At 48.8% G+C, this 14421-nt stretch overlaps 1 protein-coding gene across 1 annotated transcript; it reads right to left on the reverse strand.

Moving 5' to 3' along the window:
• Nucleotides 1-617: 617 nt before the first annotated feature.
• Nucleotides 618-13735, reverse strand: S100A13 (S100 calcium binding protein A13). Its single transcript, XM_069651066.1, has 3 exons — nt 13600-13735; nt 2868-3035; nt 618-1243 (listed from the first exon to the last, which is right to left on the reverse strand). Exons 2-3 carry the CDS (start codon nt 3015-3017, stop codon nt 1109-1111), a joined length of 285 nt encoding a protein of 94 aa, XP_069507167.1. The 5' UTR covers nt 3018-3035; nt 13600-13735; the 3' UTR covers nt 618-1108.
• Between the last annotated feature and the right edge of the window lie 686 nt (nt 13736-14421).

The following is a 14421-nucleotide window of genomic DNA, read 5'->3' on the forward strand; positions in this document are numbered from 1 at the left end:
AATATGTCTTTAGTTTGTAAGGCCATGGAGCCAGGTAAGCGTTTAATTGTAAGCTTTGGCCTGTCACATTAAAGCGACCTTTTCCACTTTTAAATGAGTCTGGGTTTTTGTGCAGTAAGCCAAAAAATGATTGACTGTAATGTGTTGTGAAATGCAGCTACATACAGAGAGATCACACACATTATCGCAGAGCAGAAACACACAATGAAAGAATAAAATTGTCCATCTGGTCCTAAAATTCTAAGTCGATGCAGCAGGTCACAGGTGATGGGTATGAATTGGGAGATTCGTCACTGTACTAGCCACACTGTGGTGCAGCACAAACGTGGACAATCATGCAATGTACCAAGAAGCATGGAAACAAAAGATGATCTTGGAAGCAACATTTGACAACTCTGTACTCAACTACAATCAATCTGTGACTTTCACCATGATGCATTCTTTCGCATCGCAGACAAGATGGCTGCCCGCTGGACCCCTCTACATACTGCCGAGAGAGCTCTGGCACAGATCGAAAGGGCTGTCTGCCACAAGGTTGCACGAAAGGGGGCAGCACAGAACGTATAACACATCTTGTTTGCTGACCCCAGCCCAGAAAAGAACGCGACACACTTACATTTTATCAAACAACTTTATTTATGGTCAAGATATTCAGCGGAAACAGGCTGGACATTTTAGGATTTTCTTTGCTCGTTTTCAAAATCAGGTTGGTGCCTTTAAAGGCCTGGTGAGGTTGTACGGTGGCGGCAGTGGAGTAACTTTGCTGAAAATGTTGAGGGGGACATGACATCTGAAGAAAAGGTGCACCAGCCAAATGAATGGGGATAAAATAGTGTGCCATGAAAGTTGGGGGGGACAAACACCCCTGTCCCCCCCCTAAAATTACGCCCATGGGTTGCAGGGTGTGCAAGCTGCGTGTGGGACTGACCCTGCTGCAGTCTAACTGGCCCCTCAGAGGCACGGCCCCGTTGGGAAATCTCGCGATTCCTCAGCAGTCCAGCCCCACCGCCATCATTGCTTGTCTGACGCCTTCCCTCTCTTGAGATGCCCACCCGCCTCTTCCAGCATCCGCCGCCGTCCACAGCCTCCTCCCCAGTGTGGTGGGCCATCAATGCTTCTTCTTCTCTTCCCTCTTGACATTCTTAGCTAAGAATGCTATCAGTTGTAGGTACTCGGAGAACTTCATTTTGCCGTCCTTGTTAAAGTCAAGGCGCTTCAACTCGCCATCCAGATCTTTGCAGTCCTGTGTAGAGGTGGGGGGGGGGGAGAAAGACGAGTGAGCAATGGAAACTAAGGCATGGAAGAGAATAGCAGCAGGGCAGATAATGGAAGGGGTGTATGGAGAGACAGCGGAGGAAAGCGAGTGGGAGGGAAGATGGGGGAGAGCAAGCAAGGACCACAGATTAAAAAAGCATCATTCGCTGTTCAAACCACCCTCCCTCTTTCTACTGCTCCGAGATGTTTATTCAAAAGAACAGTTTACATTAAATGAGCGTTTTGGTTCACTCTCTACTATCAAAACAAAAAATTATCAGCATCCCTGAAACTTCTAGAATGGTGTCTCAAGAAACCATGAAAAGGGGGTGCGTGGAGCGTTATCAGGCACACTTTCTTGGTGCTCTCCACCTATTACACCTATTGGTTGATTTGTGGGGTGCATTTATACAAGGCCAGGGGCGTTGCTAGGGGGGGGCTAAAGGGGCTATAGCTCCTGATCTTTTGGTTGTAGCCCCGGATAGAATCTCAGGAGCTACAGCCAAAAGACTAGCTAGCCCCCAGTCCCAACAGTTCCAACATCAGCTTAGCCCCAGGTCTTTTCCAGACCTAGCAACTCCCCTGTACAAGCCTCACACTGGTCTAGGTAAACAAAAAAAAGGACACAGCAGGCGAAACGAGCCTGTGTGTACTCTGTGTGAAATGAATCTCAGCGTGTTATATGCACTATAAAATGTACCCCCACTCTTAGGTATGCATGTATTAAACAAGGTTGCTGCTCTTCTACAGTTAAAGCGATTGAAAGAGCATCGGTGCACTCCAATGGCTTCACTCGAACCCCTACTCTTCCCTCTGTGCAGCTCCGCCCTCCCCTGCTCCACCCACTCACGCCAGCTCCCCTGCTGCGCCTGCGTTATATTTCACAGCTAGGCTCCTGCTTCATAAATCCCACACATACAAACAGATGCTATGTGCTCATCAGTGGGCAGGTGATTTTGATTAAAGGCTTCAGCAGTCTTTGGCACCGAACTAGTCTTCCCAATATTTTTTTTAAAAAAGCATCAGTGCAAACTTCAAGGTTTACAACAGTCACATGTTTTCTCACATGCCAAACCCTTAAGATCTGGCGCGAAGCATCTGGTTTTGGCTGAAAGACCCAATTTATAATGGAAATGATTGTGATGGCAGACCTGCATTGCGCGATTCTTGAGTAATTGTTCCCGCTCCAACAGGCCTTACCACTGACTGAGTGACAGCTTCCCTCTTTCTATTCCGGGCTTTTTTGAGTCAGTGGCAGCTAATAGGTCCTCAGCCTTTTAAAACAGGGTTTGTGTTTAATGTATCTGCATTAAGAAGAAGTTTGTCTATTTGAAGCTATATTTCCTGGCGGGCAGGTGAAACACATTGAGGTATGGGTAATCACTTCCTCCTGGTTGTTGGTGTGTTAGGTCAAAGAGTCAACAGGCGATGTCATTCCCTGTGATGTCGCCATTAATGCTAATTCATATATTTGGATCTTGACAAATCATCTCTTTTTGGTCGAAGGAAGTTGGCAAGTATGTACACTGGGGTGCTTCCGCGTACGCATCCGGAGTGCGCGGGGGCTGGAGGACGGGTAGACAACTGTGTGATGGGGAGGAATCAATGATTACCTTCATTAAGCACGGGAACTTCTCGGCCACCATTTGCTTGAACTCTTCCTGGGTGAGGGTCTCCTTATCCCCGTCCTTTTTCGAACAGTTGTAGAAACACTGGACAAGCAGACAAATGGACTTCTCTTCAGGGGTCATTTCACAAGCCATGGTCTTTGCAGGTTTAATCTGGGCAGCAAGAGCAGGACAGAGAGAGAAAGTAACAAAGTTCAATCACCCTGAAGATCCACTGTACATTGCAAACACAACTGGGGTCATTGTGTATTATTTGAGGGAAAAGCCTCAAGCTCCTGAAGAAGTAGAAGTCTGGCCTTTACTAGCAGAACGTCATGAGGCAAGTGCGTTTGAATGAGTCCTCTCAAACCGTACAGAGATTTTGAGGTTGGAGTACTTTGATCGCTATTAGTGGAAATTAAGAGTAAAGGGATATTTTTAGGCAAGCAAAACACATTTTTCATCTAATAAACAAAGGCATTTTTTGTAAGACATGTTATCTTTGTCCCCGGTAATTACGATCGATGAAAAAAATATTCGTATCGGCCCTCCGCGGTGTGGCGTGCACTGTTGATGCCTTTGGTCTGAAAACATCAACGCAGCAGTGCAGGAAGCAACATGGGACAGACACCAGCCTGTCTGTTACTCCCTGATTTTTTTTTTGTTGGGAGTATTTGCCAATTTTTGGGGAAGAAAGGAGATAGGAATACTGCTAACCTGAAGTGCGGCAGCAGCATCCTGTCTCCATTGCCCTTTAGGCCGGTCAGACATTCTTCCCCCAACACGGAAACAGACAGATCTAGCCAAACTCGTACCCCACTCCACCGTGATCTAAAGCAATAACCGTGGGCTATAGATCTGTGGTTGTTCTTCCTAAGAATCTACTTTCCTGCCGATATTGCACCAGTGACACCAGAATCCATCAACCATTTTAACACCAAATATTTCAGTGTTGGGTTGTTTGCTCCTTGTCCCACGCTGTAGCGGGCAATTATCTTCATATGTGCTATACATAAATTCTCTAATTTCCAACCCAACTATGTCACCTTTCATGCTTCAGCCCTGCAGGACCAGATCAAAATTGTGAGCCTTTTTTATTGTGGCCCGGGTCTATTTTCTGTCCTTGCCCGACACTGCCTGCGGTTCCCCCCGATGCTGGGAAAAGGACATATACCTAACACGGAAGCGGGGTGACATGCCATTATATCAGTGTTCATTCAAAGTATAGAAGTTCCTTTTTGTCTGCTTTTTTGCGAAAATAATTTTTCGAAAAAAGAGGGGCAAACAGAAAATTTCTCTCTGTAAAGCATAAAAAGGCACTTATAATAGGTTTTTTTGTGCAGATAAAAAACTTGCCATTTTCACAACTGAAATAATGACATGGGAACCACAAGCATATGTAGTGCAACGTTTCCAGAAATAAGCATGGCATTAATGAAATACACATTTCCACTGTTCGCAGGGGTTACTTCTGTTTGGAGAATGGGGAGCCAGCACAGATTTGAGCTGGTAGACCCACCATACTTGCTGTCTTACAACCAGAGTAGCCCACCAAACTAATCTGGAGAAGGGTGAACAAGTGCCCAAAGGGGATAAGTGGCCCTGTATTTAAGGGACACCAGAATATTTGGAACTGGTGGGATTATTGACCTACACTAGTCCCTAGAAGCAGACTATAAGCTTCCCAAAGAAGATTCAACATCAATAAGGTTGGATACATTCTTAGCATCTGACGCGCTCCAAGTAATTTGATGAAAATATGGTCACCCCTTGGGCTGTTGAGACAAAATACGAATGGCCATAGTTGCAACAGAAGCAGTTGACGGCTCATTTTTAAGCATCTACTTGAATATAGCGCACCCTTTACCATACAAAAAAGATTGAACACCCTGAAGAAGAGTGGGTTCTGAAAGGAATTGACGAGCCAGTGGTTGAAACTCATTGGGAGAGAGGAATTATGAAGAATTGAGGAAACCAAGACTAAATCAGGGAAGACTAAAAGTGGAATGTGAATAGAAACATTCCAGAAGAATTTACTAAGAAAGCTGTGTTTACCTTTAAAATAATTTGTTTTCTCTTTTTTTAGCTCTAGAGTGAATTACTGAAATTAAGTGGAATGTGAACAGAAACATTCCAAAAGAATTTACTAAGAAAGCAGTGTTTACCTTTAAAATAATTTGTTTTCTCTTTTTTTAGCTCTAGAGTGAATTACTGAAATGAAATTGGAAAAATATATTTAGAGAAAAATGGCTGAAGTATTTGTCTGAACGGAGCGTGTGTGGAAGGAAGATGACGGTGTGTACGGGTGAATAGAGATTAAGGTTGAGAATCATACGTTTTAATGTGACACAGCATTTGCAATATGAAGAAAGAGCGATTGTGTACTGCTTATACCATATTGTCATATCAGGAGAGTAATACTGATCAATTATATTGTGATCAAATATAAGAATTAGGATGTGTATTCACTTCTACAGTGGTGTGAGTCAGTTTGCAAGAGTATTGAATAAATAGGGAAGTGATTCCCTAATGAAACATTCTTTTAGATATAATAATGAAATTTGAGGACATAATTAAGAAGCAGCACAGTAAATACTGTGATCAAGGAGAGAGGGAATCTAACAGAGGGGTGGGGAGGACTCGATGCAGATGTGTGATTTTCAGTGTCCGGCACCAGCCAGGCCCGTCGCAGAGAACACACAGTGAGTGGCCTGCAAATCCCACATTTCCACTCCCCTTTTACCGCCACCCACCCCCCAGATGGGGTGTGTTCTCCCAACCAGGAACGCAGAGTCATTTTGGTAAGAGCTAGTTGGGGGATCAACCATGGACCTGCAGATGGTTGTTCTGTAGATTGAAGCATGGTGCTTTTCATCACGTCTGCTGAAAAGCACCTCTTGGTGCAATGGTACAGCCAAGGAGCAAAAGAGGATTGAGTTAATGGAAACAAATGAGGGTCCCTAATGAAAGCTTGCACTCTGGTTAGGCCAGACAGGTTAGGGGCAAAGGAGAGGAAGACAGCTGAACCATTCAAGGATTTCCCAGACCAAGACCTGGTGATCTACTCATTGGGTGTGGTTTCTTGGCTCATCTGTCATGGGAAGAGGAAGGACTATGCCCATCAGAGAAAGTAATCTGTGACGTTTAAAAGATAAGCAAAGATGCATAATTAATGGGGAAACACGGAGGGGAACAAAGATGGCACTGTGTTACACGAAGGAAGAACTTCTACCTGCCAGCTATTCAGCCTGGAGGCAGATGTACGTAGACAAAGCAATGCCCCGGGGATGATCCAGCTTAAGTGTAGTTGTTGAAATGCTTGTCCGATTCCTCCCACGGGTGTTCACGAGATGGTCTGGGCCAGAGCTGGCGCTGTGCTGCCTGGATGATTTATTTGACTGAGGCACTAGGGTGAATGTGGGGGGCTGCTGAGGAACTCCTGAGGATATGATGGACTTTGCAGGGATCGGGGGTGGTGCTATCAATCTATTACAGCTGGGTATTTACCCGGCTCTGAGAAGACTGAGTACAGTGGAAGGTGGGAATAATTTCTGATGCACCATCAGTCCGGAATATTTCAGGATATCAGATGACGAGTCCGTGAATAAGGACAAGACACAGGACCTCCGCCTAGCTTACTGGTACCGCCACCTGGCAAAATCCACTAAAGTAAAAGGGGCAGGATGGTGATGTTAATCCCCATTTTTGCTGTTTATGGGACTCCAGGGGGATTTTGGAGTTATAATCATGGGGGAGGAGGTCGAGGGGGGGTAACACCACCACTGCATTTCCTCCAGTTTTTGGCAATATCTCCAGCCACGTTCTGGAGCTGTCTCCTTCACGTTACCACCACACTCATAGTATGGCAGTGTAGTAAAATTGGTGGTAATTCCTTTACTATCTGCCTTAATCATAACACGCTCCAGAGTATTCTCTTTTTAGATTGTTCCAGTAGTCGGGAAGGTAAAAATAACAAAGTGATCTTATGCACGGATAACGAAGAGAACATGCAGACAACGAACGACCCCTGGATATGGAGCCCAGTGAGAACAATGGCGCTATGAGGCCTGAAATGGAACACTGGATTTGGGGCGGAGCATACGCGGGCAATTTACAAAAGCATAGCAGATTCTCTGCTCAGATTGCATGGGTTGGCACCAGAGGCAGAGAACTGGGCACACCCCATCCCACTCCTGAATTATGGAAGCTGGGAAAGAGACAGCACTACCGCTGAAGGGGTTACTCCTAACCACGCCCACCCCTGGGGAGCGGAAGGTAGGCCTGGAGGGAATTTCATGGAAGTGGAACAGGGTGTAATTAGGAAAAGGGAGCAAGGCTGGAAAGAGAAGCCACACATCCATTGCAACCATGAAACATGGTTCCGGGGATTCAGGCCAAGTGGGGTAGAAATTGGTACAGAACAACCAATACTGAGCTGGCAAAAGATGGGCAGGGTGGAATGATAGGAAAACAACCCCAGTCCCACTATTGAGAGAGAAAGTCAGGCGTGTCTACATCCCAGTGGGATCTGCCAACCCATCCCCTATTGGGTGTGGAGTGCCACAAGGCTCATGCACCTCTCCGACACTACAACCTCTTCACTCTACCTCTATTCAAGGACTTAGAAGATTTTGGCATAACTTTCACCAATTATGCCGACGATACACAAATTCTTGTCCCTCTAACCGGTGACTAAGAGCAAGACTTGAAAACCCTACAGCATATCTACGCTATCATCCAGGCCTGGATGGCAGCTAACAGCCTTTGTCTCAATGTGGACAAAACTGAAATCTTACTTGTTGGCCCCAAGGAGACTTTAAAAAAAACTAGACACCAAATACTGCAACTTCCAAATTGAAAGTATTATAGTCCCTGCTTCAACTGCAGTAAAAACTCTAGGCGTCTTCCTGGACTCCACCCTTTCCATGGACAGACAAGTTAGCTATATCGCGTCCTCAGCAGCATTCACAACTAAAATCATTAATGCCATCAAACCTCACCTCTCATCCAAAAACCGCCTCGAAATTTCAAGAGCCACCATAGAGGCAAACTTGGACTACTGTAATGTCCTCCTCCTAGGTACGTCATCCAAAAACATTAATAAACTGCAAATATCCCAAAACAATGCCCTCAGAGCCGCGCTCAGCATCCCTAAGAGAGAGCATATCTCTCAGGTTAGACAAGACGCCCACTGGCTCCCTATCAAAGAGTGCATTCTTTTCAAGGCTCTCACAATCACCCACAAATGCCTATCACAAGCTGCACCCCCTTATCTAACAGAACAAATACACCAAGCACCTTCCACCAGACCCAAACATGACCTATACTCACACCAACTCATAATCCCCTCCTTTAACAGAGCCAAAGCAGGAGGCTTTAGTTTTGAAGTGCTCGCACCAAAATCATGGAATGCACTTCCGCTCAGACTTAGGAAAGAAACTTCTCTCATGGCCTTCAGTAAGGCCTTGAAGACCATTATTTTTAAGTAGACCATACTCTCTCTGCTGCTGTGCCTTATAACCCCACCTTACTGTATACTTACTTACCTTACTGTGTACCGTATAACTACCACCTTACTGTATAACATGTATGACCAACAATGTACCCAACACGTAAACTGCATGTATGTAACAACTACACTGTATATTCAACCTAACACCAAGACTTTATCCCATGTAACCAGGACCTAAGCAAATATTCTTGTAACAGCGCCACGGTGGCTGAGGACCGGTGTGCGCTTTATAAATGGAAATAAATAAATAAATAAATAAATAAATAACATATGCAGGATTTCAGAAAATTGGTGTTTGGGACACTTAAGGTAAAGGAGGCGGGGTTCTGCAAGCAGAGGGTGGAGGTATTGCAAAAGTGAATATGGCCTTCAAGTTATAGAAGGGTGAGAAGGAGGAGAATGGTACAAGGGGACTTGGGGGGTGGGCTGGGGGTGTCAGGAGAAGAGAGCAAATTATGCTCAGGAAAGCCTGCAAAGGAATGCGTAAGGATTAGAGGCGTTTACGCCCTGCATTTCTTTCAGCACGAGCAAGAAGAGCGAGTGGCAAGTGGAGACGTGGTGGGGGTGGCGTGGTGCTTAGGGGCCAACCATAGGATGCGCCCCTCCTTCAGGACTGGGGCGTGTACAGCATGAGCCCGCTGTGGAATAAGCGGATGTCTGGGCAGCAGGAGCAGAAAAGCTGGCACATATAGCAGCGTCATTGAGGGAGAGGTTTTTCTATAGGAAGAAGTCCGTAATGTCGCTTGAGGCATCGACCCGACAAATCCGTTAGAGACGGAAAGAAAAGGAAAGGCGGGGCTGGTAGGTTGGTGGGATGTCAAAGAGGCCAGTAGTTCGCACAGGAAACAGAAGGCGAGGATAGGAAGGACGGGGATACAAAAGGAACACGAGGTTAAAGACGGAGACTACAAGGTCAATTAAAAAAAGGCTGGGGCAGGACTCCCAAATAACCGCCCTCTTCCCCACCCCGTCGCCCGTCAACAACTCTATCTTGAATTGGCCCTGGGCGGGTCTTCTATAGACCCCTCCCTACTGGGACTTGCCCAGCCCCTGTTACAATATATTTGACCAATCAGATGACTGGGTCATGCTTAGGTCAGGCAATGATTGGACATAGCGAGTGTCACTGCAGCCACGGGCAACGCCTTCCCTTACTCTGGGGCGCGCCATGGACACCAGGGCCTTTCTTCGGGAGCTGTCCCAGAATGAGGGGCAGACGCACATCGGGGTGCAACACATACCCACAGAGCTACGCTCAAGTAGTCTTGCCTCGTGCAGTCATGGAACACCAGTTGGAGTGGAGGCCTGGGTACACCTGAGCGGGCAAACATCACATGTCGTGTGTGCACTGCAGGCCAGGGTAGCTACAGTCCCACACCTGAAACTATGGACACCAGAGAACACATCACAAAGGATTGCAGCATTTGGTTACAAAGGAGCGAGTCGGTGCTGCCTGCTAACTTCATAATGAAAGCAGCAAGCAGGCGAAGGCCCATATTTTGTCTGGACCGGATTACACAGAGGTTTACAAAACATTAAGCAAACGGATCTGCAGTGTTGCACAATAGTTTTGCAGTTGACGCGCCATTCAGCAGAGAACACATGTGTGAGTGAGGCTGACACAGTAGGAACACACCAAAAGCAAATAACAACATGGGAAGTGGCACAATCGCTCGGTGCAGGGTGCTACACCCATGTGCAATGCTCCAAAGTGCAATTAAGGGCCACTGCACCAAATGGCAGACATAGGGCCAGATTTACAAAGCTTTTTGCAATGGGATTTTCCCATTGGAGAACGCGTTTGTGAGTCACACCCATTCTGTTTAATTCTTTGTTAGGCCGCCACAGATGGTTTCTGTAGGGGCCGTGAGCAACGCCTTTTTGCCCGATTCCTCAATATGGCGCGCCTTGAGACACTTGTGTAGAGGCGCGTTATAAATGCCATATCATATCATATGGAAGAGGTAAAGAGTCTGTGTAGGCTGGGTTTGCCCTAGGCCAAGTCTGGCCCTGGCGTCTCAGGTAAACATGTCTCCTGGTCTACGTGCGCTTGAGGTGTGTCCCTCCTCTTCTGCTCCGCGCTGCTCACAGCGCTCCACACCCCCAGGGACAAGCCAGAACAGAGCCTAAGATTAAGTCATGGCCTCACCCACTGGGCGCGCCGCACACGACCTTCTTGCAATGCCATGTTCTCAGGAGCACTGCGCTCTAGCCTACGCTCCCACCCTCGACCAAACTGCGTGATCCTGAGCAAATCATTTAGTGTCCATGTGTCTGAAGTTGCCCCCTCTTCCGAGAACGTGTATGTCTGCAGCGTGTGTGGGGGCAAGGGGAAGAGGGGGCATCTTCGTGGCGGGGGTACACTACTTTCTGAGATGGGACATAATAGGGCTTTTAATATGAACGATGTATGTCGCGAGATTGCCTTGGGCTCCGGAAAGAGTAAACAGTGCTCCATCCCCACCCAGTCCCTCAAATGTGTAGCAGGTGAAAATGCCTCACCCCGCTCCCTCCACCACCAGCCTGTAGTCTCCCTTCCCCAACGAGCCAATCCTGTGCCAATGCTCGTCCCGCACGATCGCTCCCTGGCATCTTTTTCCTCGCTCCCTAGCATCTATTCCCTCGCTCCCTGGCATCTATTCCCTCGCTCCCTGGCGCCTTTTCCCTTGCATCTATTCCCTCGCTCCCTGGCATCTATTCCCTCACCCCCTAGCATCTATTCCCTCGCTCCCTGGCATCTATTCCCTCGCTCCCTGGCACCTTTTCCCTCGCTCCCTTGCATCTATTCCCTCGCTCCCTGGTATCTATTCCCTCGCTCCCTGGCGCCTTTTCCCTTGCATCTATTCCCTCGCTCCCTGGCATCTATTCCCTCACCCCCTAGCATCTATTCCCTCGCTCCCTGGCATCTATTCCCTCGCTCCCTGGCACCTTTTCCCTCGCTCCCTTGCATCTTTTTCCTCGCTCCCTAGCATCTATTCCCTCGCTCCCTGGCGCCTTTTCCCTTGCATCTATTCCCTCGCTCCCTGGCATCTATTCCCTCACCCCCTAGCATCTATTCCCTCGCTCCCTGGCATCTATTCCCTCGCTCCCTGGCACCTTTTCCCTCGCTCCCTTGCATCTATTCCCTCGCTCCCTGGTATCTATTCCCTCGCCCCCTAGCATCTATTCCCTTGCTCCCTGGCATCTATTCCCTCGCTCCTTGGCACCTTTTCCCTCGCTCCCTGGCACCTTTTCCCTCGCTCCCTAGCATCTATTCCCTCGCCTCCTGGCATCTATTCCCTCGCTCCCTAACATCAATTCCCTCACCCCCTAGCATCTATTCCCTCGCTTCCTAGCACCTTTCCCTCGCCCCCTAGCATCTATTCCCTCACTCCCTAGCATCTATTCCCTCGCTCCCTGGCATCTTTCCCTCTCTCCCTGCCACCTTTTCCCTCGCTCCCTTGCATCTATTCCCTCGCCCCCTAGCATCTATTCCCTCGCTCCCTGGCATCTATTCCCTCGCTCCCTAGCATCTATTCCCTCGCTCCCTGGCACCTTTTCCCTCGCTCCCTTGCATCTATTCCCTCGCTCCCTGGCATCTATTCCCTCGCCCCCTAGCATCTATTCCCTTGCTCCCTGGCATCTATTCCCTCGCTCCTTGGCACCTTTACCCTCACTCCCCGGCACCTTTTCCCTCGCTCCCTAGCATCTATTCCCTCGCCTCCTGGCATATATTCCCTCGCTCCCTAACATTTATTCCCTCACCCCTAGCATCTATTCCCTCGCTTCCTAGCACCTTTCCCTCGCCCCCTAGCATCTATTCCCTCGCTCCCTAGCATCTATTCCCTCGCTCCCTGGCATCTTTCCCTCCCTCCCTACCACCTATTCCATCGCTCCCTAGCATCTATTCCCTCGCCTCCTGGCATCTATTCCCTCGCTCCCTAACATCTATTCCCTCACCCCCTAACATCTATTCCCTCGCTTCCTAGCACCTTAACCTCGCCCCCTAGCATCTATTCCCTCGCTCCCTAGCATCTATTCCCTCGCTCCCTGGCATCTTTCCCTCCCTCCCTACCACCTATTTCAACGCTCCCTAGCATCTATTCCCTCGCTTCCTGGCATCTTTCCCTCGCCCCCTAGCATCTATTCCCTCGCCCCCTAGCATCTATTCCCTCGCTCCCTACTCCTAGCATATATTCCTTTGGAACTCTCTTTCCCGCTCTTTCCCGCTCCTCCTGCCCCGCCCCTCTCATATCTTTTTCTCAAATTCCTATGCCCCCCTCCTCCCGCCGAACCCCCCTCTCATTTTCGCACGCCCCTCCCTGGCTATGTGGAAAATATAATGTTGGCGCCCACTCGTGCGGTGCCACTCTGCTGGCGGGTGCTAGGCAGCCGTCTGGAGTTGCCTTATTGTAGCACCGGCGGCTCTGTCAGTGTTCCCTCCTTCACTGGCCAAGCTGGCACCAAACATGATGCCTATAGGTCTTTCACGCCAAGGGCCCTTCTCCTTAGAGCGGCACACCACAGTGGGGTCCCCCACTGATTGTGCAGCACTCACGGCAGCGGAACACAAGCATCCAATTAAGCGAAGGCAGCGCAGGGAGAACACCCACTATAACCCCTTTTGCCGCTTGCATAGTATGGAATCGGGAGGATAGCTCAGGAGAAACGTGCTTACCTTGGAAGCCAGGTGACACTGAGCACCACAGGTTCGATCCCCGGGTCCGCGCTTAGAAACCTCAGGGTATTAAGCGCGTTATACATAACCTATCATGTTAATGCAGCAAGCGGGTGCGAGTGAAAGTCGTCATATCATTGAGGACGAGTTCAAAAGCCCTGAAATGCATGTGTTGGACTTAAGTGTGCTGGCCGCTGCCCAGGAAGAAAGAAACCTGGGTGGGTAGAAGCTTGGCAAGGCTGGGCATGACTGGGATACATCCTGTGACCATATATATATTAGCTACCATGCCACAGCGTCACCCAGTAGTTATCTCTGGGCATCCACTCAGATGCAGTGGCATTGTGGCGTGTGTGGTCTATTCTAATCTCGGATTTTGGGCGAAATCGTTATTTCATGCATGTGTCTGCCCACCATAACACAGATGATGTGCGTGTGTGGGGGAGAGACAGGGAGTGACAGAGAGAAAGGCGTGTGTGTGTGGATAGATAGATAATGGGGTCATTCGGGGCTGCAAATAAACGCACTCAATCACGGCTGTCGGTGAAAACTAGGAAGCGCGCACTCACCTGTCTGTACTGCTGCGAAGTGACTGTGGGAGAAGCAGGCTGGCAGAGTCAGGGTTGAGGTGTGATTTTTATACTGTGGGCACCCCTTGGACAACCCCGCCTCAGAATTTTTAAAAAAACGTGATAGACCGACTGCACTGTGATTACTTAACACGTTTTGGAAATTTCCAGCTCCACCCCGCACCCACACCCTCCCCAAAAATGTCCATGAGTCATGCTCATCACTTTGGTAGACGACGCAACGGGCTATGGATAGGTGGAGTTGGATAGTTATGGCGCCACGAAGACACAGCAAAGCACCGACATCCAGCTTTAAAGAGTCACCTGCAAAGAGCTTGAGAGTTGTACTATGTTGAGTTTCTGCCGTGCCAGCGTGGCACTGGGGTAAATATCCCACCCCACTCTGAATGCGCGTATGAGAGAACTCAGCTGGTGGGGGTGGGGACGGTGCAGAGTCGTCATGGTGGGCGAGGTCTGGATGTTTGTGGGCACAGCCTAGGAGACACACAAAGAAGGCCCTGTGTTCCTGTGGGTGTGGGATGGCAGAAGCACGGCCAGCTAAGGCAGGGGAGGGCTGTGGTCTGGACGTTTACAGCAGGCAGAATGTTGGCAGGGGCCTTGCAGGTAGGACTCGTTACATGTATTGTGCGGCTGACGCAGAGATACGCACGCTGAAATTGACGTCTTTGACGCACTTACCTCTACATTATTCTCCTACATGGCTGCGTGACGGTGCGGCCCTCTCCACACACAAGGGTGACTAACGGCGAACATCATCTCTCCAGATGGAAAACTCCGGATCCGCCCTTGAGCAGCCATCCC

Source organism: Ambystoma mexicanum, chromosome 1p, assembly GCF_040938575.1.
Source record: "Ambystoma mexicanum isolate Mex_15411 chromosome 1p, UKY_AmexF1_1, whole genome shotgun sequence".
Lineage (NCBI taxonomy): Eukaryota > Metazoa > Chordata > Amphibia > Caudata > Ambystomatidae > Ambystoma > Ambystoma mexicanum.